Source organism: Bufo bufo, chromosome 9, assembly GCF_905171765.1.
Source record: "Bufo bufo chromosome 9, aBufBuf1.1, whole genome shotgun sequence".
NCBI classification, from domain to species: domain Eukaryota; kingdom Metazoa; phylum Chordata; class Amphibia; order Anura; family Bufonidae; genus Bufo; species Bufo bufo.
The window spans coordinates 195163713-195190888 of NC_053397.1; the positions used below are offsets into that span (position 1 = coordinate 195163713).

The 27176-nt window shown below is 42.7% G+C and overlaps 1 protein-coding gene across 1 annotated transcript in view; it reads left to right on the plus strand.

Moving 5' to 3' along the window:
* Window positions 1-27176, plus strand: part of TNR (tenascin R) — a 203017-nt gene that overhangs the window by 124449 nt on the left and 51392 nt on the right. Inside the window, exons 8-14 of the mRNA XM_040407231.1 lie at window positions 372-461; window positions 7941-8204; window positions 13041-13307; window positions 13436-13555; window positions 14162-14305; window positions 16595-16714; window positions 16941-17084. Coding sequence (XP_040263165.1) covers window positions 372-461; window positions 7941-8204; window positions 13041-13307; window positions 13436-13555; window positions 14162-14305; window positions 16595-16714; window positions 16941-17084 — 1149 coding nt within the window. The remainder of the gene's footprint in view (window positions 1-371; window positions 462-7940; window positions 8205-13040; window positions 13308-13435; window positions 13556-14161; window positions 14306-16594; window positions 16715-16940; window positions 17085-27176) is intronic.

The following is a 27176-nucleotide window of genomic DNA, read 5'->3' on the forward strand; positions in this document are numbered from 1 at the left end:
TTTTCGAGAATCTGTTGCTTTTGTACAAGAAAGTGCATGCATCCATCTCCACATGAGGAGTTAAGTGACAGGGATCGTAAAAGGAGACATATTAATATCTTCATCTGGGGGTGTCACTGCGCTCGTGGGCCTGAAAGCGTATCAGTTTGGAACCAAGCTGACAAAAATTTGATTAAAACTTGATTAATTCGCTTCCTGCTCTTAACATGACACAGGGAGAATGATAAGAGGAATTTATAGGAGTTTAAGATGTGCAAAAGGTTCCGTTTGACGATCACATGAACTGAGGTGGCGCGTGGAATCGCTTGCTGTGATGGACAGTGGATAAGCCCTCGTCCTTATAATCATTCTGTGTCCTTCTGTTCTCCCAGATTTGATCCCAGGAACAGAATACGGAATTGGAATATCTGCCATCCGAGATAATCTTCACAGCGCTCCCGCAACAATGAACGCCCGGACTGGTGAGTGCCTGAAAATTGGCCGTGTCTTTGTCCATGTCTACATCATTGTGCCTAAAGTACTATTCGTCTAGCTGATCCATGAGCTTCAGGGCTCATGCACACGAACATGTGCCGGCAGTGCTTGTATTGCGGCCTGCAAACAGCGGGTCCGCAAAATACGGACACCGACTGTGTGCTCACCGCATCATGGATGGGGACATACTCACTTGAATGGGTCCGCAATCCGGAAGATACGGAGCAATGGCACGGAGCGGAAGGCCACGGAAGCACTACGAAGCGCTTCCGTGGCATTTCGGTCCGTGCCTCCACACTGCAAAAAGAATAGAACATGCTCTATTTTTGTGGTGCAGACAGATCGCGGACCCATTCAAGTTGAATGGGTCTGCATCCGCCAGCGCAGGCCACACGGATGGTGACACATTTGTGTGCATGAGTCCTGAAGGGCCATCCTCAGCATCAGCCTTCCTCAGTATCAGATCAGTGAGGGTCCGACAGCCAGCACCCTCTCTGATCATCTGTTTTGGGCAGTCACTATACACTATACAGTGGACGGAGCCAGAAGTAGAAGGTTCCGTATAGTGTATGGTGGTCATTCAGGGGTACTGCAGCTGAGCTCTAGTGATGAGCGGCAGGGGCAATATTTGAATTTGCGATATTTCGCAAATATTTTGTAGAATATTCGTCATATATTTGCGAATTCGTGATTATTTTCTTAATTGCGAAAATCGGCAATGTAATATTCGCGTAATTCGCACGCAATACAGACATGGGTCACTTTTGCTACATTTTCCAAGCTGCTAGAAGTTTCCTGAGATTGGAGAAAATGTTTGGCACGGCATAACATTAAAAATAGCTTTATATGCAGATAGAGTGCTCCAATATATTCGTGATTGCGCTAATCGGCACTAATGATGCACATATTTTGGCGCAATATGTGAAACTTCACATTTTAGCAGGTCTGACTACATATTACTGATTGGTGCACTAAGTATTGTTGTGACATCACAGCACTATGTCTGTAGCATGTATTTATGGACAGCAGAACCTATCACACTACCTAACACACTGCACTGGAACAGCTCCACTATATCAGGATATAACCTACACCGACTATCTCCCACTAACTATCTGTATTATATATATACAGGGAGTGCAGAATTATTAGGCAAGTTGTATTTTTGAGGATTAATTTTATTATTGAACAACAACCATGTTCTCAATGAACCCAAAAAACTCATTAATATCAAAGCTGAATATTTTTGGAAGTAGTTTTTAGTTTGTTTTTAGTTTTAGCTATTTTAGGGGGATATCTGTGTGTGCAGGTGACTATTACTGTGCATAATTATTAGGCAACTTAACAAAAAACAAATATATACCCATTTCAATTATTTATTTTTACCAGTGAAACCAATATAACATCTCAACATTCACAAATATACATTTCTGACATTCAAAAACAAAACAAAAACAAATCAGTGACCAATATAGCCACCTTTCTTTGCAAGGACACTCAAAAGCCTGCCATCCATGGATTCTGTCAGTGTTTTGATCTGTTCACCATCAACATTGCGTGTAGCAGCAACCACAGCCTCCCAGACACTGTTCAGAGAGGTGTACTGTTTTCCCTCCTTGTAAATCTCACATTTGATGATGGACCACAGGTTCTCAATGGGGTTCAGATCAGGTGAACAAGGAGGCCATGTCATTAGATTTTCTAGGGATCATGGGTTCAGATGAAAAAAAAAATCTGGAATATTCGAAAATACTAATATATATCACTATATGCTAAATATACGCGAATTCTTGAACTGCCGATATTCGCGATTTGAATATTTGCGCCCAACACTACTCAACTCCAATTCAAGTTACTGGGAGTTGAGGTGCACAATGCCAGCACTTGAAACTAAACAGTGGAATGAGCCTTCTGTCCATTGTATAGTTTCCAGCAGCTGTCCGAAACAGCTGATCGAGAGGGTACCATCTGTCGGACCCCCATGATCTGATATGGTTGACCTATCCCGAGGATATGCCATCAATATTTGAGCCCCAGAAAGATCCTTTAAGACACTACAAAAAACACCATGATTAACGCAAAATTTTTAAATCGGACACCTCATAGTGCATAATCTATTTCTAATAAAGCTAGAACCAGCCCTGTACCTGACATGGATCCAGAGCTCCCCCCAAGTCATTGCTCCAATTGCTCTGCTAGAGTTATGTCAAGATGGCAGATCAGGAAGCATGTGTTTTTTCGAGGTGTGTGTCTTCTCTGCTGCCGTTCTCCCTCTGTAACTGTCAAAGCTTCTAACAGAAGATATGACTGGTGGCAGTTGAAGGATGGAACTGAGCATGTGCGACCACCTCTATGAGGCGGACAAAGAAATAAGGAAAAGAACAAACAGATACATTTTATTGAATAAGTCAGTGGCTCAAATACATTTTTTATTACATACATTTACAAAAGTATTAAGATCCAGGTGCTGGTTTGAAAAATATAGAATCTACTTTGTGGAGCAACCCCTTTATACCTTCTGTGACATAGCAAGGGGTTTTGTTTGGGAAGGCAGGGATTTTCCTCCCAACATGGGCGGCTGGGCTGTGCTGGAAGGTTGAGAGCCGCATAAGGGCTGCACGCTGGGAAACAGGCCCCCTAAAGCCTGCTGCGGACTGCCGGGGATAAAACGGTTAGCAAGGTGACGTGTCTGTTCTATGGACTTTTCATTGTGGGAATTAACACCAAGACTGTAATGAGTCGTTTTCTTTTGCCTTTTGTGTGAATAAACACTGACATTTTGATTTACGAACTTGTTTTGCCTCTGTACTGCGTCCGCTTACCCTGCCTACCAGAGCAAATCCTCACACTTCATACAACCTCCGTATTATAGCTCTGTGCAGAGACATAAAAGGGCTTACATAAAAATCCCAAAACTGCCTGGGGCCTCTACTTTATACCTCTGTATGCCTCCGATTTCATATAGAAGCATACAGAGGGGGGTTTTGTTTCATAAGCTTTGCTTAGTCATGTACATAAGCCTTCTAGAATGAAACTGGAATCTTGTGGAAATTAACCAATATAGGACTTGGAAATGCAGGGCTCGCAAGTAAATGAAATGACCAAAAATGTACCGGTATATTGTATTTTTCCCCAAAATAATTATTGACATGAATGTTTAGTATTGTTTATGGATTTACTGGTCAATAAAACACATTTACCATGTCCATTATTGTATAATTCCGGGTTTGGATTTGATTGAGGCAGTATTTTGGATGTTTATCTCATGAACCAAAAATACATTGTTAATGCCTTTTAAGACATAGATTTTTTTTATCCAGCATCTACATTAAAAATGTTGCACGCTTCATTAGATGTTGTATATTAGACTTAATTTAGCACAACCGGAACATCATGCCAACCTCTAGATGAAGTATTTATTTTGCCTGTATTTTCACGGCTTACTTCCAAGGACGTCAGTATCCTCCTACACACCAAAAATATACTTTGATTAGTTCATTCACTTCCTAGCATATGTGGGGCAGATTGAGATTAGACTGGAAACCCCACTAGGGACTGTAATAGTTGTAAGATACATTAAACATTGAGGTCATTGACGAAGGCTGGTGAGCCATCCCAGTGGAGGGACAATACATGTGTCATATTTTTCAACATGGCGCACACACTGGTTGACTTAAAGATATACAGTAAATACAACTGCTGAGGGGCAAGAAGTGGTGAACCCTCGTGTAGTTAGCCATTAGACAGATGGAAGAATGATCCAGAGACAAAGCTACCTTGGATGTAGACCACAAAACTGTTATTGGGGCCTTGTTGGGAGCAAGACTGGTATTGAGTTACTTCTGCTATTCCACTTCACACTGACTGAGTGAAATAATACATTTTTGTTGTAACGTAAGCAGATGTGGATCCGCTGTGTCACTGAACAGATTTGGCTTCAGACTGCTCTTGAGAGCATTTTCCTGATGGACCCTGGTCTTCACCCTAATACAGGGATCTGGACTCTGCTACAAGGGAACTACCAGGCTCCTACCTCTTGGATTAGTCTCTGTTCAGTGACTGCTGACAAATAGGTACCCAAGGGATCAGGCAAAACCGTAGTCAGGGACTACCTGAAGTCAGGGAAGGCAGGGTTTGTACAATCCAGTTAATAAGACAAAGGTCAGGGCAGGCAGCACATGGTCCATATGAGATGAGACGAAGGCCAGGTCAGTGAGCAAAGGGTCGAATCTAGTTAACAGGCAGAGGTCGAACACAGAAGGTCAGAATGTAAAACAAGCACCTTTACAGGAAATTAGCTAGTTGCATACCTTTAGCTCAGGCAGCCCCCACAGGTGAATGTGCCTTAAATACCCTGGGAAGGCTCAGGCATAGGCTGGTAGATTAAGACATTGGAGTGTTGGCCCTTGAAGATCTGGAGGGAGTGCGCAAGCCCAAAAAGCGCTGCAGTTGCCGTGCCATGAGGAAGAAGCAGAGAGAGAAGCAGTCAGGCACGGACTGCTAGGATGGCAGGGCAAGAGGGCAAGTGAGCATTCTGACAGCTGGGCGCGCACAGAGAAGGGAGATGATGGCAGGCACGGGCCGCCAGTGTTACGCTTGTTCCCCTGCCTGTAGCCACCACTAGGAGGAGCTCACTGCATTTATACAACTCCCAATGATTTTAATGTGAGATCAATCTCCGACTATCATTGTGCCCAAGATAAAAGTGTAACTCATCACTGAAGGGATAGACCTCCATTGCTACCTTGCTGTGCACCATGATAGAATTTGAGAACAATGGCAGGAGGTCAATGGAACACCTGTAGCTGGACATCTGGCGAGTACCACGATGTTGTGTGAAAGTCTTCTCATGGTTTGTGTAGACACTGTTTGCCGCCCTAGGCTTGGGATGTGCTGTCCATTTTTGCTTGCAGTCATTCTTCTAATCAGATGATTTGTTCGTGCAGAGGTGCAGCTCTTGCTGTCTTTTAGTTCCTTGTTGTACTGCCAACTACTGGAACATGAACCATTGAACAGTACTGACGTCTCAGCCTAGGCACATAGTGATTAGCCGGAGTGATTAACCAAGGTCTTCAGTTCAAAGATTCTGTCCCTCTGAGTGGGGATTACTTGCAGATTGACGAAAACGGAGGCATCAAACAACCATCCCACACTACTTGATCTAATTTTTGAGGTTTCTTGTGGCTAAAAAACGTTGCTTTCAGTCTGGCTTTTATGTGTTTACCATATGCCACTGATTGGAGATAGGTGCTTGAAAATGTAATCATCTGCAGATTTTAGCGACACTCGTTACTTCCTACATTTTCCTAACCTTATTGCTTGTCCTTCTTGGTATTGCTATTTCAATGTTGAGGAGTGTATGCAACCTGAAGCGTGCACATTCTACATTCGAAGGAAACACCAGTTGTGTGTAAATAAGCGGTTTTCATTTTGCAGTTAGAGTCCCTGGGCTAAAGCTCAGCAGCAAGCGACTCAGATACAGAGATGTCATTGTTTGTGTTTGTGATCTAGCTGAAGCCTCATTAAAATATAGTAAGCTGTAAGTGCATCTGTCTCTCTTAGGTCCACTTAATTCTCACAGTAGATACAATCAGAGTGTCTAATGTGAGAACTGTCAATGGAAGTTTAAAGCATCAGGCACCAGTGAAATCTCTGTAAAGCAACTGACTGCCTGCTCTTCAACCGTTAGATTTACTTTAATATAATAGAATGGTTTTTTATCATTTGCCAGCATGCCAGATGTGACTCCTGATGTTTGAAGCCTTGACTTAACACAATAACCTTGCCCCAAGAGACAACTCAACATCAACAAATTGTAGACATTTGATAAAATTGAACTCAAGGGATGGTGCTCTGCTAAATACTCATAAGGCGGATATTATTGTGTGATGAACCATAATTCATGAGGTTTTGGAATTCATTAGAAAGTAAGGATGAGGCATGAGGTATTGCTGCTTTTATTCATTAATTATCTGATTATACAATTTCTACCATTTATGCAAAATGGGTGCTACCAAAGGGTCCTATGTTACTATATAATAGCATAAAATATGTTATCCCCAAATTATAAAGTGATGGCATATCGGTAGATGAAGGTTTGACCAGTGGATCCTGAGAATGAAGAAGACACTGCTTTGCATTGTAAGTTTTCCCTGCGCTGCAGCGCTCCCAACCACTGAGCAGAGAACTGCAGCCAGCACCATTTGCTGGAATGTGTGACCTCTTCATTCTTGGGATTAGTGGATCCCAGGTTGAACCTGCTGATTAAAATGATATCTGGCTTGTGAAAATCGGCTGCGTAGTTCCTGAAAATAAACGACTTTTATTCATTATGCAAATGAAGACTTCAGTGCACAGAGGGAAGGATAAGGATCCGAGTTACACCGAGGTCTAGGCCCCACCCCTTGGTGCACTAAAACCTTCATTTGCATAAATAAAAGTACAGGTATGTTTTTCTCAGGAACACCAAATCCAGGTATCATTTAATCAGCAAAATCAACCCTACCAGGCTGTATGCATAGTTTAACAGGGTTGACCCTGCTAAGAATTTAAAATAAATTGTAGGATAAAAGACAAAATTTTGAGCTTTTTTCCCCAGAGTCATGCCACTCATATCCATCGTCTGTGCTTGGTATTGCAGCTTACATGTTCACCCGATTTCAGTTCAGTTGGTGTAGCTTTCTATTTGACAGCACAGGATGTGAGAAGTTCATTCTTCATAAATTTGCCACATCTCCCTTGGTGGACTGGCGTATGAAACAGTAATCTTTACTAAATGTGCCCTATTACGTTGAGATAGTTGTGTTTCATGTTGAACTGGTCAGTGATCTTCTGACCTCACAAGAAGGTTGATCACTTTAAGGTATTATGATGTTGGATTCTTCAAGATATTGTTCTAAACATTGACTTATGTCTCTTTGGGAAAAAGTAGAGTGTTGCAGGTAGGCAAACAAGTGACTCAAATGATTACAAGATGTTTAAGACGTTTTTTATGTAAGGACGGAATGCCCAAAACTCATACCTGGCAAAAATAGATGGTCTAGGAGTTCATCCTGGTTATTATTTGTGGTTTGATGGGACTTTATTTCCTGTGGGTTCTTCTTAAAAGATCCTGTAGTTGCATGTAGGCTTATCCTAAAGCCAAGATTAATATCACATGTGGGTTTGGTGATGGGTAGTAGACTAGTTTGTAACACTGACATTGGAACTTTAGAAATGTACTCAAAAATGAAGCATTAAAGTACTTCTTAAAGTCGGAGCTGCTTAAAGAGTCCCAAAAATATTGATTATTATTTTAGTTTCTTAGGGTCAAAAATTGGATATTTTCATGTATAGTATGAAGGTGATTAGAAGTCTTCAGATAAGGACATCAAGTTTCTCAGTATTTTGCTCACAACTGCTTCTATACAGCTCCTAGTGTTGTTTCTTCCTGCTCTAGTCCTAACTTCTATGTTTTTCTGTTCTAGACTTGGATAATCCAACTGAGCTCATGGTCACAGGCTCCACTGACAAGACCATCTCCCTAGCATGGACCAAAGCTGTGGGCCCTATTGACCATTACCGTGTTTCTTTCACACCCTCATCTGGTATGGCTTCTGAAATCACCGTTCCCTCTGAAATCTCCCAGTATGACCTCACAGACCTCGAACCAGGAACCGAATATACCATTACTATCATCGCTGAAAGGGGACGGCAGCAGAGCAGAGAGACTACAGTGGATGCTTATACAGGTATCCGATCCATTCAAGCCATTATGCTTTTATTATGCAACTGCTGTGTTTTATACTCCCCTATAATGTGGTTTAATCATTACCCCTGCATACAATTCCAACCATAAAGCTACTCCCACACTCCACCTGGTTAGAGCCTCGATGATTTGTTTTATGGCCGCTTCACTGCTAAACAAATTAGGTCATAAATTTTACTTAAAGATCATCGCATATTTGTAACAATAAAATAAGTAAAGCAAATTATTTATGGGAGCCTATTCATTATACTGACAATGAGCGGACTTGCATTGCGGCAAATCTATGAATTAATTACCCCTAGTTCAAGAGAAAACAATGTTTTAGACTTAAATTGTTTCTGGCATTTCTAGACAATATGCAAATCATGTATGCTAATGTAGGTAGACTCCTTTCTCTTCTCTTTGAAACCTTTTATTGGTCTTCCGCTTATTAAATATATTATAAATGGATGCTGTTCCATGGTGGACCACATGAGTGGGACACACGAGATTTAACGCGACACAGGCAAAATCTAAATTGTATTGTGCATTGTTCCAAAAAGCTTTATAATTGGTAATGAATTTATTGGTTATGTTTGCTTTAGAATAATACAATAATGCTATACTATAAAGATTACAATTAAAAGTAAATCAGTGACGGATGAGTGTGACTACAATATAAAAGAGTACTGTGATATCAATTTTGGTGGGAAAATACCATGAATCGGGCTGAAAACGGGCAGGCTTTGTGCAAATTTTACCAAAAAGTTGCTATTTTGGGGACATTACCAGGGAGGAGTTTAAAGGGGTTGGCCACACATGAGCGGCCACCCTCCATTCCCCACTGTGGGAGTTCCAAAAATAACAGAGCGCCAGCTTGGCTATTTTAAGCCATCCCATAATAGTCAATGGAGAGGTGGCCATGCTTGAGCAGTGATCTCCATTCACTGCTATAGGACTACTGAAAACAGCTGAGCGGGCTCACACTGCTGTTTTCATAACTCCCACAGTGAGGAAAGGAGAGTATGCCATGCATGCATGGTGTGCTCTCATTCACTTCAGAGGCACCATTCTGGAGATAAGAGCAGGTCCCAGAGGTGGAACCTGCACCTTTCTGATATCAATAGCATATTCTAGCTATATTTCTTTAATGTCCCAGATGAAGCAACCCCATTAAATGTCCCACTTTTGGAATTTTAAGTATGCATATACACTCACCTAAAGAATTATTAGGAACACCTGTTCTATTTCTCATTAATGCAATTATCTAGTCAACCAATCACATGGCAGTTGCTTCAATGCATTTAGGGGGGTGGTCCTGGTCAAGACAATCTCCTGAACTCCAAACTGAATGTCAGAATGGGAAAGAAAGGTGATTTAAGCAATTTTGAGCGTGACATGGTTGTTGGTGCCAGACGGGCCGGTCTGAGTATTTCACAATCTGCTCAGTTACTGGGATTTTCACGCACAACCATTTCTAGGGTTTACAAAGAATGGTGTGAAAAGGGAAAAACATCCAGTATGCGGCAGTCCTGTGGGCAAAAATGCCTTGTGGATGCTAGAGGTCAGAGGAGAATGGGCCGACTGATTCAAGCTGATAGAAGAGCAACGTTGACTGAAATAACCACTCGTTAAAACCGAGGTATGCAGCAAAGCATTTGTGAAGCCACAACACGCACAACCTTGAGGCGGATGGGCTACAACAGCAGAAGACACCCCCCCCCCCCCCCCCCCCGGGTACCACTCATCTCCACTACAAATAGGAAAAAGAGGCTACAATTTGCACAAGCTCACCAAAATTGGACTGTTGAAGACTGGAAAAATGTTGCCAGGTCTGATGAGTCTCGATTTCTGTTGAGACTTTCAAATGGTAGAGTCCGAATTTGGCATAAACAGAATGAGAACATGTATCCATCCTCTGATGGCTACTTCCAGCAGGATAATGCACCATGTCACAAAGCTCGAATCATTTCAAATTGGTTTCTTGAACATGACAATGAGTTCACTGTACTAAAATGGCCCCACAGTCACCAGATCTCAACCCAATAGAGCATCTTTGGGATGTGGTGGGATGGGAGCTTCGTGCCCTGGATGTGCATCCCTCAAATCTCCATCAACTCCAAGATGCTATCCTATCAATATGGGCCAACATTTCTAAAGAATGCTATCAGCACCTTGTTGAATCAATGGCACGTAGAATTAAGGCAGTTCTGAAGGCAAAAGGGGGTCCAACACCGTATTAGTATGGTGTTCCTAATAATTCTTTAGGTGAGTGTATATCATAGAGACAAACAATGTGGCTGCTAAAGGGCTCTTGGACAGAGGGGACTCACCCTATATATAGTGGTAACCATTGAAGGAAATCAGCATAGGACTCTTCTCTCAAGTGGAACTGAATAATTGGCATGGCAGGGGCCATAGGACATGGAGATAGTATGGAGGGGGGGGACAAACACCTTCTATCATGAGCGGCAAAACCAGAACCATACTGAGGACTCATTATGATCTATAGAAAAAGCAAGACAGATTCTTGCATTCCATTTCTATGATTTCAAGTGACACTTGATCTATGGTCGGAATAACATGAATACTTCATACTCTAATCAGACATTCATGTGTTAATGGGAAGGAGAGGTATTTATACGTGAGCCAAACATCTCTATAGCCTATTTAGCACAGTAGTTGACAGGTGTATCATTCGTCGCCAACAAAACTTTTTTTGCGGTGCAGACAGTCGGATGTAGATCGCAGCCCTATTCACTTTAATGGGTCCGCATCTGCAGACGGTGGGCACATGGTCAGTGCCCGTGCATTGCAGACAGCTATTTGTGGTCCGCAGCATGGGGATGCTTAAGATCTGGCCAGCTGTTCGTTGCCAGATTAGCTGGCCCAATCTCAAGCGCTACTGTGAAACTTGCCTAAATCAAATGAATTGTCGACAATGTAATGCAAGAATGAGATTAGTACACCTGAGTGAGAAAACCCCCTCTATCATGACCTATTAGAGCATATGAAAAGCGGTAATCTTCATGAGACAATCCCTTAATAAAAGTATTTAGGTTTACATTAGAGATGAGCAAGGCTTTCAAGATGTGGTTTGTTTCAAGTTCGTTGAAGACCCAGGGAGCTGTCTTCAAGAGGGAGAAACCACAAGGGCGCATGTTTATGGATGAGTGAATCGATTCTATCAGTTCAGAATTTGTTCAGAATTTCCCCAAAATTTTGGATTGAAACAAATTCAAATTTTTCGTGATTCATTTCGGGCAAATGAGAGAGAATCCTATATGAAGATAACACATTGCTGATACAAGTGTTGTGTTCTCCTCTCTGTTTACCTGCTCACTGCTACAGATTTGCATATACTCTTCCTAGAAACCAGTAGTAGTGTCCACTGGCATACAATACTCATGTATATTTCATGGTCTCCCTAATGACAAAGTGTACCCCACAAAGAGTCTCTCTCTCTCTCTCTCTCTCTCTCTCTCTCTCCCCTTACCTATTACCAGTGTTGTTGAAAACAACTCTAGATTAGGGTGTCTCTTGTCCCTCAGGTGCCTTTACTGCAATGTACAATATCAACCTACAGAGTGGCATGCTCTTTATTTCTAAGAAATTAAAGAGGGTGACAATAGACTTGAAAATTACTCTCAAACATCATACTAAGTATTAAATGGCGCTCATATAGCATAATCAACACACGTTCAGCAAAGTAGAAATGTTTGGCATATTTGCAATCTGAACCCATCAGCTATTAAGGAAGGAAGGCTAATCCACTGCTTGTTCAGTTAACAAAGATATGACATTTTAAATTGGGTGAACCATGGGTGGTACTGCTTAATTTAATCAGGCAGCCGGTAAATTGGTAAAACATATGGAAGGCCCATCTCATGAAAATATTAGTTGATTACTTTCACCTTTAAATGCTAAAGGTCTTGGCATTATAGAGATTAAGACAAAGTCGTTAGACTTTATTTCAGTTCACATCTCACTACTCATTTTTTGTAAAATGTTGCCCTGACCTTTCCATGCAGTTGTATATGGTATGTTTCCATATACATGCGTGAAAAATTGTGAGGAATCTGCATCCTTGTTATGTTAACACATATGACATTGACGTGTTTGCTGTAAGTATAGAAGACTGTAAGGCATGGAAGTGTTCAGTGGCGCACACAGTCAAAGATCTGAATGGATGTCTCATTATGGTGCCTGAATTTGCCGCTCCTGACAGGTTTGATATTTGTTCTTCTCATCCTAACCTTTCTGCAACGCCTTCTGCACCTACCATGCAGTTCCTCAGGAGCGGGAAGCTCTGTACTGGTTTCACCACCCAATAGCATAGAAGATGCAATCATCCAGAGCTGGATACCCTCTCTCCAATGTCCCCTTAGAAGTCATATGGGCTGTCTCTATAGGACATACAATCTTGTAATAGTGGGCATACACATTAGATAAGTGTTGGCTGAATCTGATGATTTTGGCATGACCATCCAACCATCTAATGTGCATGGAGGCATTCTGACTCTCCCATACTCCAGGTATTGGAGGAAAAATGATGGATTTCAACATACCAGATCCTCTTGTTCCCAAAACAGAAGTTGCCACCAGTGGTGTCTTACAGAGGCAAATTCTGCTTTCCCTATTGAGTACATATGCATGATTATCAACACATACATGATCATGGTGGGGACGTCAGAAGGAATAGCTATTGGTTGATCTGGCATTCATCTGACAGCTATCTAGGATATATAGTCACTATAAGTATTTAAAAATGAGATTACCCAACGGCTCTTATATTACATGTTGTAGCTACTGTATACTTATTTCTCTTTTTCATCCACAGGTTTTCGGCCAATCACCCAACTGTATTTCTCTGGTATCTCAGCATTTAGTGTCAATGTCTCATGGACTGATCCCTCTCCACCAGCTGACAGGTTCATCCTCAGCTATACCCCCATAGGTGGTGATGAACCTATAGAGCTCTCTCTTGATGCTTCAACGCGCCAAACACAGCTAATGGACCTGCTGCCCAGCACAGAGTACCTGGTCACTCTACTGCCTGTCCATGGGACATTGAGAGCAGAGCTAGTGGAGGGGACAGTAACGACAGGTCAGTAAGAAGCTTTTCTGATCCTCAAAAAACCTTGTTTCTCTCCATTCAAACTAGTCTCTATTAATCTGACATGTCATTCTGTAATCAGTTTAGGTTAATGGGTGTCTTCATTGTGTTCACTGCAGGGGTGGCACCTCCTATGGACGTATCTGTTATAAACGTAACTGAGGATTCAATGACGGTGGTTTGGAGACCACCACCTTCATTTTTCCACCACTACCGCCTGTCTTACCAGTCTACTAAAGGTAGAATAGAGAGCGCTATTATTCCTAAATGTGTCCTAGAAACCATGCAATGGATGTAAGATGATGGATCTTTTGCAGTTTGTTATTTGATAATTTTAGTCCCAATTCAGAAGCTTGAACATTTTACTAAAATCTATACAATATGACAGCTCTATATACTTCACGAAGTACAATCTGACGGAATTCTCCATAATTGCCTCAGTTTAACAGATGAAAGACATAGCATTCCCTATAGAGTTATGCTGGCCTTATACATTAAGCTGAATATCAGTCAAACCTATTGGGTGTCCCAGCTCTGCCCCAATAGGGGAAAGAAGGGTTGTGTATGTCGGATTTCATGATATCCATTCCCTTTGTTCTCAGGGAGATAAACCATGTCCTTCATGTGTGTGGGGTTTTGGGAAGGATAGCTGCCGATCGTTCCCTAAGGTGTATGGCCAACATTACCATTCTGTACAGTAAATGAAATGAGGAGCTAATGCAGAAAACCTCAACTAAAACATATATGATATGAGGTTGTTTGTCTACTTTTTCCCCCTACATTCCATTTTAAACCTTTGTATGAAACAGATGGATTTATAGATATATCTGAAACACTTTTCTCAGGGAGGATGGACAGTGTGGTCCTTGCCAATGATCGGACTCAATACAAACTCATCAATCTACAGCCATCCACCGAGTACAGGATCAGCCTGAGCAGCATCTGGGGTCGTGAAGAGAGTGAAAGAGTCACCATTATTGCTGAGACAGGTCAGTATAGAAGCTGTAATATTTCTAGGTCTACAGATGTTCTGGAAGTAAAGACCTCCAATCAATAACAATGTCTTGTCAGCCTCTGGGCGCTTGGTATGCAACTGATGGAGAGCCACTTTATACTGTATCTAATCCTACTAAAGACCTATGGTTGGCTTCAGAGGCTTAGCTCGAAGCTCTTGGACCCCAATCCAAAGTCTATAATATTGGTGTAGAGGTATCTATGAGATATGTTACACTGCAAATAAAGGAGACATCCTTGGAATAAATATATTTTCAAGCCAAGGCAGCTCGACCACCTAAAACGAGTTATCCCCTGACTTGTACAAACTTTTATGAAATGTGAAGAAGCACCACTTGTCCACACAGTGACTCAACTCTCTATGCCATACAACATAAAGAAATTCTGTTTAACAGATAATGTATTCTAGGCAGTGTTGGACTTGGGTGCCTGAGAGCCACCAGTAAAATGAATTCTGTATAGCTACATGCAAATATTTCATAACCTCCCCTCCCTTCGTAAATTGCACCAACACATGTTTTTTCAGTAGTATCCTGCTACCTAGACAGTGCCTCAGACTGTAGGTTTCCTGGAGACCCTGTCAATTTAATGCTGCCAGCAGCAGGAACCAGCAAGATGCTTCAAGATGAGGGTGGGGGGCCCTGCAGGGGCATCAAGAAGGTTGGTCCCTGGGAAAAAAGATACTGGCTGTCCTGCATCTGCACCTTAAAGTCACCCGATGCCTCTATAATAATAAACTGGGTAATTTGTAAAATTACATGGGCATAGGCTGGTTGAGATACTGTACGCTGCCTATCTGTATATAGTAACGTCAGTGCACTGAGGGACTAGTGCAGCAAGCCCCTGAGGAGCCAGACAAAGAATGGGAGTGGTAGTGGCACTGATGGCATTGTGTCACATTGTACTCCCTCAGTCTCTTTCTAACAAAGCTAGAACCAGACCTGTACCTCACATGGATCCAGAGATCTCCCCGTTCATTGCTCCAATTGCTCTGCTAGATTTATAACAAGCTGTCAACTTAGTGGGCATGCACTTTGTTCAGGGGTGTGTCCTTTCTACTGCAGCAGGTGGCAGTTAAAGGATGTAACTGAGCATGTGCTTCCATCTCAGTGAGCGGGACAGAGAAATTAGAAAAAGAGCAAACAGCAGGTGGCGCTATACAGATACATTTCATTGAATAACTCTATACTAAACGGCTATATTAAATTTTTTATTACATTCAATTACAAAAGTATTCAGATGCAGGTGCTGGTTTGAAAAATGTTGAATATTTTTTGTGGGACAGCCCCTTGTATTTTGCACGAAAGCCCCCAAAAAGTTATAATTAGTGAATTTCAGGATAAATTTGATTCTCTGTGAAGCCGAATTTCCTAGTGCTTCGCGGTAGTGAATTGATTTAACCTGTAATACTGCAAAAAAAACCAAAAATAACACTTACCTCCTCCATTTGCTCATGACGGGCCAGCCATCGCCATCTTGCTTGAAGATCTTGGCCGAAATCCCATGTGCCGTGATGTATGACGTCACCACGTCAACCGGCGTTATGACGTCATCTCCGGCCGGCCAAGATTTTGCGCTAGTTCTTCGAGCACGATTGCAGCGGCCGCCCCGTCACGAGCAAATGGATCAGGAAAGAATGATTTTTTAAATTTATTTTACACCTTTTTATGTATATCAGATGTCGCGACCATGTGTGATCGGGCACAATGACGGGGTCGGCGCCATCGTCTCTCCCTGTCATTGCACCCACTAGTTACAAAGAAATACAAGTTGTGGTGAAGTAAAAAAAATGTCTAATACTTCGCTCATCTCTAGCTATAATCATAGAACACGCTGCTAATAAAAAGAAGCACATTCTGATTACCCCCTAGAGACATGGTATGTACCCCCTGGGGTACAAGTACCAAAAGTTGAGAACTGCTACATCCACATCTGCGGCAGGCATTCTGGTATTCCGTTTTATCCATAGCCGGACCCCCAGGGTCTGCCGGATTCCATTCATTATACCAGGGTCTGCCGGCATTCTGCCAGACAAAGAAATGCTGCGTGTCTATACTTAATAAGGTATAAAACATTAGTTTTCACAGTGTACAAATAAGTCAGGGCCAACCAGTTAAATGACAATTTCGTCTCTGCTACATCTGTACATCTTCTACCTCTGTTTCCTAATGCTCCTAACACACAATGGCATGTCTCCCGACCCGTCATCCACCATCATGCTCATTTCTGGGTCATTTTTACTTGTTATATTTTCCTTTCTGTAGCCTTGGATCCTCCGTTTGGCCTGAGGGCCAGTAACGTCACCGATTCGGGAGCTGTTCTGCAGTGGGAGCCACCGAGGGCAGACGTGGAGAGTTATGTAATCACCCTGACACGCCGCACAGGTCAGTAAAGATCATGCAGAAACCACATGTTTACAGGCATCAATTGAACGTAAGACCACATGCATGCCTGGGGAACAATAAGCAGCTCCTGGATATATGGATGCGTCGCTGGTGACAGCTGGGCCCTGTAACTAGCCATTAACCTCCGCACGGGGGGGGGGGGGACCATTGTCACCTGCAATGTGCCTATATCACGCCTGAATATATGTCCTCTCCTACAATTTAGGCTCAGGGGAGACAATTCTCATTGACGGCGACAGCCAAGAATTTCAGCTGCAGAATCTCCTGCCTCGTACCCATTATTCAGTCTCTCTGGCAGCAAGCGCCGGTCCCCAAGCCAGCCGGAGTTCTGGCGTCAGCTTCACCACATGTAAGTACCATTGATGGCCACCATTTTTTGTATTAAGTATGATATTCATGTTTTTTAGGATTATAATGGACTCATTCTTTTTGTATTTCCCTTTTTTTGCATGAGTTGACTGATTTTTCTTCATAACGTGACAGCTCCATTCATGTCTATAGAAGTTACGGAGATAGGTGAGCGCTGTACTCGCCTATCTCCGGAACTTCCATATAAAGGAACAGAGCGGCCAGTTCCACATGCACGTGACTGCTCCAGTCATGTCTATGGGACATCCGAAGATAGGTGAGCGCTGTACTCGCCTATCTCCGGAACTTCCATATAAAGGAACAGAGCGGCCAGTTCCACATGCACGTGACTGCTCCAGTCATGTCTATGGGACATCCGAAGATAGGTGAGCGCTGTACTTGCCTATCTCCGGAACTTCCATAGAAAGGAACGGAGCGGCCAGTTCCACATGCACGTGACTGCTCCATTCATGTCTATGGGACATCCGAAGATAAGTGAGCGCTGTACTCGTCTATCTCCGGAACTTCCATAGAAAGGAACGGAGCGGCCAGTTCCACATGCACGTGACTGCTCCATTCATGTCTATGGGACATCCGAAGATAAGTGAGCGCTGTACTCGCCTATCTCCAGAACTCCCATAGAAATTAATGGAGTAGCCACACGCATGCCTGACCGGCCGTTCTGTTCATTTCAGAGGGGCCCAGCGGTAGGACCCACACCGATCTAATAGTCATCCCTTATCCTGTGGATAGGGGATGTGACCGAACCGGAATACCCCTTTAAGTTACGCTTAATGATTGTATAATGAAAAAAGTTATGCAACTTTTTGATATACTTCATGCATCAATTTGTTACCATTTTCAAAAGCACTGCTTGCTGTGGGTGAATGGGAACAGTTTAGTTGACATCCAGAAGATAAAAACCAACAATAGATCTTTTAGGCTACTTTCACACTGGCGTTTTTTGGTTTGTGAGATCCGTGCAGGGCCCTCACAAGCGGTCCAAAATGGATCAGTTTTGCCCTTATGCATTCTGAATGGATAAGGATCCGCTCAGAATTCATCGGTTTGGCTCCGTTCAGTCTCCATTCCACTTTGGAGGCGGACACCAAAACGCTGCTTGCAGCGCTTTGGTGTCCGTCTGACAAAACTGAGCCAAACAGATCCGTCCTGACACACAATGTAAGTCAATGGGGACACAATCTGGCACAATAGAAAATGGATCCGTCTCCCATTGACTTTCAATGGTGTTCAAGACTTATCCGTTTTGGCTATGTTAAAGATAATACAAACGGATCCGTTCTGAACGGATGCATGTGGTTGTATTATCTGAACAGATGCGTTTGTGCAGATCCATGACGGATCTGCACCAAACGTGAGTGTGAAAGTAGCCATGGTTTGGTACAGTGGGTTCCGTTCCAGGCAATCCTGGATTTCGATGTGATGCATGTTATTATAGGGCTTAGGCACACTGCCTCATTATGGTTATGTCAGTGCCATGCTAAACTGCAGACAGCATTAGGTAGGGGCTGGGGAGAGCAGTAGTTTTTGTGGAGCTTTGCTCATCAGGAGCACAGAGAATATAATGTTTTATTCTGCCGAATTCTGCCCAGGAGGAGGAGCTTCACTGAAGTGCTCTCTCATTGGATAATACAGCTGTTGCTCAGAGCTGAGAGGAGGGACTATGAAGCAGCTCAATGCAGACAGCCCTTCACTGTGAAGCTCCGCCTCCTGGGTACTTGGGAGAGCAGGATCTGGCAAATTAAAACATCATATTCTCACTACCCCTGGTAATAAAAGCTCTACAATAGATATGTCTGTCCTGCTCGCCCCAGCCACTACCTAGTGCTATCAGCAGCTCAGCATAGGCAAAATGAATTTTATACCCCCAATCTATGGTTTCTGTAAGTCTATTTTCCCATTAAAAGTTGATTTATTCTGCACAAAGTATTATTTAAAGTTTCCCAGGATAAATTGCTCAAGCGCCTCTCAATTTTGTATATCCGTATTATCCAATTTAGAGAGATGCGTTCTCAGATAGGTATTGATGCCCACACATGAAAGGCCTATTAAACTCGGAATAGGACTCTAAACTCAATTTGTTCTATCACTGGTAGCAAGTGAAGTTCTTAAGGGCCCCGTGATCAAATCCTGGGCTAGCAAATTGAATTTATTCTGCACCAAAAATATGTAAATTTCATCCATTCTGCAGCTATGTGAGAGGATAAAAACAATTATTTTTTATTTATTACTGTATTGACGCCCCTGCAATCTATGGCCCCATGTTTGAGAATTTACATAAAATACAATAGAGCACATAAATAGTAAAATAGCTGTCAGATGCCTAACTTATTTTATGGGGAAATGAAGAGGCTGAGATGGCAATTCAGACATTACATTTTGGTACAGAATTTGGATACAGACAGCGGAAGGAATACAAACAGATGAAGGAATACAAACAATATTCGCACAAATTTCATAAATGCTAAAAGTCTATAAATCCCAGATTCAAACATAAAGAATATATGACTAAGGATATTATCGACTCGTTTCCCTATTTATCCCCTAATCATTTGCCCATTCTTTCAAATAATGACATGACACCATGCCATGATTGATGTAAAAATGAAAATCAGCCCTGTGCCTCACATGGATCCGGAGATCTCCAACTGCTCTGCTAGATTATCTTCAGGGGGAGTGTCCTTTCTGCTGCAGCTCTCTCCCTGTAACTGACACAGCTTCAGAACATATGGCTGGTGGCAGTGAAAGATTTAAACTGAGCACATTCGACCAGCTCAGAGAGATGGACAAAAAAATAAGGGGAAAAAAATAACAGCAGGTGGCGCTATACAGATACATTGTATTGAATAGCTCACTGGCTATAGACCATTTTTAATTACATACAATTACAAAAGTATTCAGAGCCAAGTGCTGGTTTGAAAAAATTTAGAATATGGTTCAATCATGACACAAGCCCTTTAAGTGGATTTTCTTGGTCACAGCAGCTATTTATTAAATAAAACAACATAAATAAGATAAATTACAAAGGCCTTTACCCATAAAGGCCTTCCCAAAGTTTTCAAACAATCAAAAACAACCTAATAACATTCCCTGAGTGTACCCTTGGAGCCCTAGAAATCTGATGGAGGGCTGTCCCACCCTGCTGCAAAATTATAGCTAGCTGATAAACGCCCGCTCAGAGGCAGAGCTATCCAACCATGGGCTTTGATCAGATAAACTCTGATTCCCATACATGGGGACGAGTCCAGAGCCTTTTGACTCCCTCCCCACAACACCAGAGCCACAATTACCACCAGGGCCTCCATGACTCACTAACAACTGTCCGGCCACGGTTTTAAAAAAAAAGAAAAAAAAAAAGGGGGGTGGGTGGACAAGGGATCAAATCCACATGGCGCTTATCCAAAATGGCCATTAGTCTGTGCTCCTGTGGTGGCGAGTGGGGAAAACCCCCCACCGTACAATGTCAGGTATAAAGGAGAAGCAGCTAGGCCAAGACGCCGGAATCAGGGAGCAGGTCACCTCCTAAAGCGTCCCTAATCCTCACCCTAACTCCTCACCGTATGAACGGACCTGGATGGTAGGACGGCTCATACCAGGATACCTTTGGCCCTGAGTCGCCCTGATTATCCCTCACATAGGAGCAGGGGAGAGATGACCTGTTCTTCCCAGACACGGACGAACAGGACTCTCAAATGGCCTAGCAGCAGAGAAAGGAAAAGACCATATGCAGCCACAGAGTCGGCAGGTAAGAACACCAGAAACACACTTACCTGCCGCAGCGACCACGACTGAAACCCGTGCATAAGTACAGGTGCCCACACACCAAATAGGACACTGTACAAACAACACCACACACAGGTATCCAGCAGTCCTTATACTGCCTGGGCCCGAAACAGCAAGGTGCACTGCAGCCCCAGGCAGCACTGCATACAGACTTATGGATTACCCCTCCGGGAAACCAGCCCCCTTCCGAAGGTACAACACACACAGGGTAACCTCTTGCACACATGTAGGGACAAATACCAACAACATCCCGGACATTTAACAACAAACAAGACGTACAACAAACCCTGAACATAAACCCACACCAAACATACAACAAGTGAGGTTGGGTACACTGAGGATACAAGGGAGACAAAGGAATGACATCGCAGATGACATCGATGTCCTACAAGGTGGCCCTCAAGGACTGGGCAGATAGAACACCCTGGACTGGAGCAGAGCTCCAGCACCAACAACAGCTGAAGTACAACTGCCCCCAGCCAGTAAGCCACAGGTATATATCAAGCCTGTGGCCACACCCAGGAAACACCTTAATCCCCACTAGCATGAAGATTAACCCCTTGCTCACAAAACAGCAGGGAGGAAAACCTTAAAGGGGAAGTGCACATGCAAACTGCCAACAACACGTTGCCACCGGCTACCAGTCTGCATGGCAACCGCGTCATGGTCAAACACCAATATGACCGTGACATCCTGCTTGCCTTCTAAACCCACCTTCTCCGCCTCTAGCCCAAAACGTCCCCACACTAATCATTAACCCTTACCAAACCTTTGCTGTCCACTCTCTCCAAATCGAGTCATGCAGGGTTCACCCTCCATTCTTATAAACTAAGATCTTGTCTCATCTAGGTGTATCTGGTTCTATGAGAGCTTAGTGAAAACCAATATGGCTGGTGCATCCAGCTCATCCAGAATGTGGAAAGCCCCTTACATGTGCTGTATGTCCTGGGGTAAACATATTTCATCTCCCATCGGTACTCCTGCTTCACTGAGTTGTGCCATAATTGACTCCTATAATCATCTAACATTTCAGTGGACGTGGCATGACTGCTTGGGGGAACAATGGTGGGATAAATAGTGTGCCATAGCAGTGGGAAATTTAGATCTTCTATAACATGAAAAAAGAGTAAGAAAGTAAGAAAAAAACTCTATAACGACCCCTTTGCTGAGCTCTCCACTGAGAGGGCCTGTGTCCTCTCATGTGAATGGATCTGTGGTCAAGGATGTGCACTGCCGCTCCATTCATCGACTATGGAACTGCCAAGTACAGATCTCGGCTATCTCTGGGCATTCCCATAGAGATGAGCTGAGCCACTCCATTCATACAGGGGGACACAAGACCCTTTTCTCATGATCAGTGGGGTTGTTAGCAGTTAGACCTCCACCAATCAGACACATCTTGATATTGTGGACACAGGATATTCTTAAATCTTGCCAAGTTGGAGTTCGCTAGGTGACTGCCAGCAGGATGTTTGCTGCCTGATGTACTTCGGCAGCTGCTCCACTGCCACAAATAATATTGACCTATGGGCCGTGAAAGGCATGTACTGTTCCTGCCTGAAACAGCTGCTCCAGGTGTCCACCGTAGAGTGCAGCTTGATGCACAGCAAGAATCTCAAGGAGCAGCCTGCATTCTCTGCCATGTCATATTACAAGGCTCTACTACAATGGTACTGCAGCGACTGCACCGCCGGCAACATGGCCAGGTGGAGGATCAGCTTGTAGACAAGCTAATTGCTGGTAAAGTTTTTGCATGTCCAAACATTCCATTATAGATGTCTTATGATGGAGCTTAGAATTCCTAGCAGGAGAAGAAGAAGGTGATGATTAGTGATGGATGAACATCAGCCGGGACGATTCGCGATCGCGCAAACGCGATCAAATGTTCGCGAACCGCAAGTTCCCGGCGGGCCCCATTCACTTTAATGGCAGGCAAACCTAAAAAAACCTTCAGGTCATATTTGCAGCCACCAAATACTTACTAGAAGTGCACAAATCGTCCCACAACATGGACAGTGACATACCAGATGTATTATGCGAATTTGCGATCTCCATTCATAATTTTTTTTTATTGCGAAATATCGGCAATGTAATTTCCGCGTATGCGCATGCGCAAAATAGGCGTGGCATACTGCAGCAACTGGTTTTCACCGACCCGAAGTTGGATGCGATCAGAAAAAATGATTGGCAGCAATTTTCGTGACATTGAGGAAGAACTCCTGATCACTGTAAGTAATTTGACATTAAAGCAGTGTATTTGATTACATTTCACATGAATCTCAGAACAATCGCTTTATATGCAGATAGAATGATGCGATTTTTTTTTTCCACAGTACACACAACTTCACATTTTATAAGGTCTCAGTAGATATTAGTGATTGTGCACTAATTTTTGTTGTAACATCACAGCACTATGTCTGTAGCATGTACAGTATGTATGGACAGCAGAGAAATATCTCTCACATGCACATTGAACATCCATTGTATTGCACCCCTCAATCAGTATTTGGTGAAAGAAAGTATATAGCAATAGCACCCCTCAATCAGTATTTAGAGGAAGAAGGTATATGGCACCCCTCAATCAGTATTTGGCAGAAAAAGGTGTATCGCAGCCCTCAATCAGTATTTAGTGGAAGAAGGTATATGGCACCCCTCAATCAGTATTTGGCAGAAACAGGTGTATGGCACCCCTCATTCAGTATTTGGCGGAAACTGGTGTATGGCACCCCTCAATCAGTATTTAGTGGAAGAAGGTATATGGCACCCCTCAATCGGTATTTGGCAGAAACAGGTATATAGCACCCCTCATTCAGTATTTGGCGGAAACTGGTGTATGGCACCCCTCAATCAGTATTTGGCAGAAACAGGTATTTAGCACCCCTCAGAAGGCCTCGATGGTAAGGTGTGTCTTTTGGCTGATGACACAAAGATTTGTAACAGGGTTGATGTTCCTGGAGGGATACACCAAATGGAAAAGGATTTAGGAAAACTAGAAGAATAGTCAAAAATCTGGCAACTAAAATTTAATGTTGATAAGTGCGAGATAATGCACCTGGGGCGTAAAAACCCAAGAGCAGAATATAAAATCAGTGATACAGTCCTAACCTCAGTATCTGAGGAAAGGGATTTAGGGGTCATTATTTCAGAAGACTTTAAGGTAGGCAGACAATGTCATAGAGCAGCAGGAAATGCTAGCAGAATGCTTGGGTGTATGGGGAGAGGCATTACCAGTAGAAAGAGGGAGGTGCTCATGTTGCTCTACAGAGCACTAGTGAGACCTCATTTGGAGTATTGTGTGCAGTACTGGAGGCCATATCTCCAGAAGGATATTGATACTTTGGAGAGAGTTCAGAGAAGAGCTACTAAACTGGTACATGGATTGCAGGATAAAACTTACCAGGAAAGATTAAAGGACCTTAACATGTATAGCTTGGAAGAAAGACGAGACAGAGGGATATGATAGAAACTGCTAAATACATAAAGGGAAACAACAAGGTAAAGGAGGAGAGAATATTTAAAAGAAGAAAAACTGCTACAAGAGGACATAGTTTTAAATTAGAGGGGCAAAGGTTTAAAAGTAATATAAGGAAGTATTACTTTACTGAGAGAGTAGTGGATGCATGGAATAGCCTTCCTGCAGAAGTGGTAGCTGCAAATACAGTGAAGGAGTTTAACCCCTTAGGGACGCATGACGTACCGGTACGGCATGTTTCCCGAGTCCCTAAGGACCCATGACGTACCGGTACGTCATGGCTTTAAAATGCGATTGCGGCGCCGCGGGGGTTAATCGGATTGGGATGCCCGCTGAAATCATTCAGCGGGCATCCTGTCACAATGCCCCATATTGCCCCATATTGGCGATCGCCGCAAACCGCAGGTCAATTCAGACCTGCGGTTTGCAGCACTTTCTGCAGTTTCTGATCCCTGCGGTCACTGACCGCAGGGATCAGAAACTTTAAAATGCCCAAAATGTCGATTTTTCACCCCCCTGCACCCCTGAATGATTTTATGCCGGCAGGTGGTGCAGGGGGGGGGTTGCAGGCGGTGCGGGAGGCGGGCGTTGCGGCAGGCGGGCTCTGGTATAAACGGCTGACATCTGTGCTGTGATGTCAGCCCTTTAACCCTTTCCATACCTTACTTCCCAAAAAAGGTAATAAAAGTGATCAAAAAAGTCGCATGTACGCCAAAATAGTACCAATCAAACCGTCATCTCATCCCGCAAAAATCATACCCTACCCAAGATAATCTCCCAAAAAACTGAAAAAAACTATGGCTCTTAGACTATGGAAACACTAAAACATGATTTTTTTTGTTTCAAAAATAAAATCATTGTGTAAAACTTACATCAATAAAAAAAAGTATACATATTAGGTATCGCCACATCCGTATCAACGGGCTCTATAAAAATATCACATGATCTAACCCCTCAGGTGACCACCGTAAAAAAATAATAAAAAAAACGGTGTAAAAAAAGCAATTTTTTTTCATCTTACGTCACAAAAAGTGTAAAAGCAAGCGATCAAAAAGTCATATGCACCCCAAAATAGTGCCAATCAAACCGTCATCTCATCCCACAAAAAATGAGACCCTACCTGAGATAATCGCCCAAAAACTGAAAAAACTATGGCTCTCAGACTATGGAGACACTAAAACATGATTTTTTTTGTTTCAAAAATGAAATCATTGTGTAAAACTTACATAAATAAAAATTGTATACATATTAGGTATCGCCGCGTCCGTCCGTTATGTAAATAACAAAAAAAAAAAGGTGCCAAAAAAGCTATTTCTTGTTATCTTGCCTCACAAAAAGTGTAATATAGAGCAACCAAAAATCATATGTACCCTAAAATAGTACCAACAAAACTGCCACCCTATCCCGTAGTTTCTAAAATGGGGTCACTTTTTTGGAGTTTCTACTCTAGGGGTGCATCAGGGGGGCTTCAAATGGGACATGGTGTCAAAAAAACCAGTCCAGCAAAATCTGCCTTCCAAAAACCGTATGGCATTCCTTTCCTTCTGCGCCCTGCCGTGTGCCCGTACAGCAGTTTACGACCACATATGGGGTGTTTCTGTAAACTACAGAATCAGGGCCATAAATAATGAGTTTTGTTTGGCTGTTAACCCTTGCTTTGTAACTGGAAAAAAAATATTAAAATGGAAAATCTGCCAAAAAAGTGAAATTTTGAAATTGTATCTCTATTTTCCATTAAATCTTGTGCAACACCTAAAGGGTTAAAAAAGTTTGTAAAATCAGTTTTGAATACCTTGAGGGGTGTAGTTTCTTAGATGGGGTCACTTTTATGGAGTTTCTACTCTAGGCGTGCATCAGGGGGGCTTCAATTGGGACATGGTGTCAAAAAAAACAGTCCAGCAAAATCTGCCTTCCAAAAACCATACGGCGCACCTTTCCCTCTACGCCCTACGGTGTGCCCGTACAGTAGTTTACAGCCACATATGGGGTGTTTCTGCAAACTACAGAATCGGGGCAATAAATATAGAATTTTGTTTGGCTGTTAACCCTTGCTTTGTTACTGGAAAAAATGGATTAAAATGGAAAATTTGCCCAAAAATCTAAATTCTGAAATTTTATCACCATATGCCATTAACTCTTGTGGAACACCTAAAGGGTTAACGACGTTTTTAAAATCAGTTTTGAATACCTTGAGGGGTGTAGTTTCTAGAATGGGGTCATTTTTGGGTGGTTTCTATTATGTAAGCCTCACAAAGTGACTTCAGACCTGAACTGGTCCCTAAAAAGTGGGTTTTTGAAATTTTCTGAAAAATTTCAAGATTTGCTTCTAAACTTCTAAGCCTTGTAACATCCCCCAAAAATAAAATATCATTCCCAAATTGATCCAAACATGAAGTAGACATATGGGGAATGTAATAACTATTTTTGTAGGTATTACTATGTATTATAGAAGTAGAGAAATTGAAACTTGGAAACCTGCAATTTTTTAGAAATTTTTGGTAAATTTGTTATTTTTTTATAATTAAAAATGATTTTTTTTTTTTTTACTTCATTTTACCAGTGTCATGAAGTACAATATGTGACGAAAAAACAATCTTAGAATGGCCTGGATAAGTCAAAGCGTTTTAAAGTTATCAGCACTTAAAGTGACACTGGTCAGATTTGCAAAAAATGGCCAAGTCCTTAAGGTGAAATAGGGCTGAGTCCTTAAGGGGTTAAGCATGCATGGGATAGGCATAAGGCCATCCTTCATATAAGATAGGGCCAGGGGCTATTCATAGTATTCAGTATATTGGGCAGACTAGATGGGCCAAATGG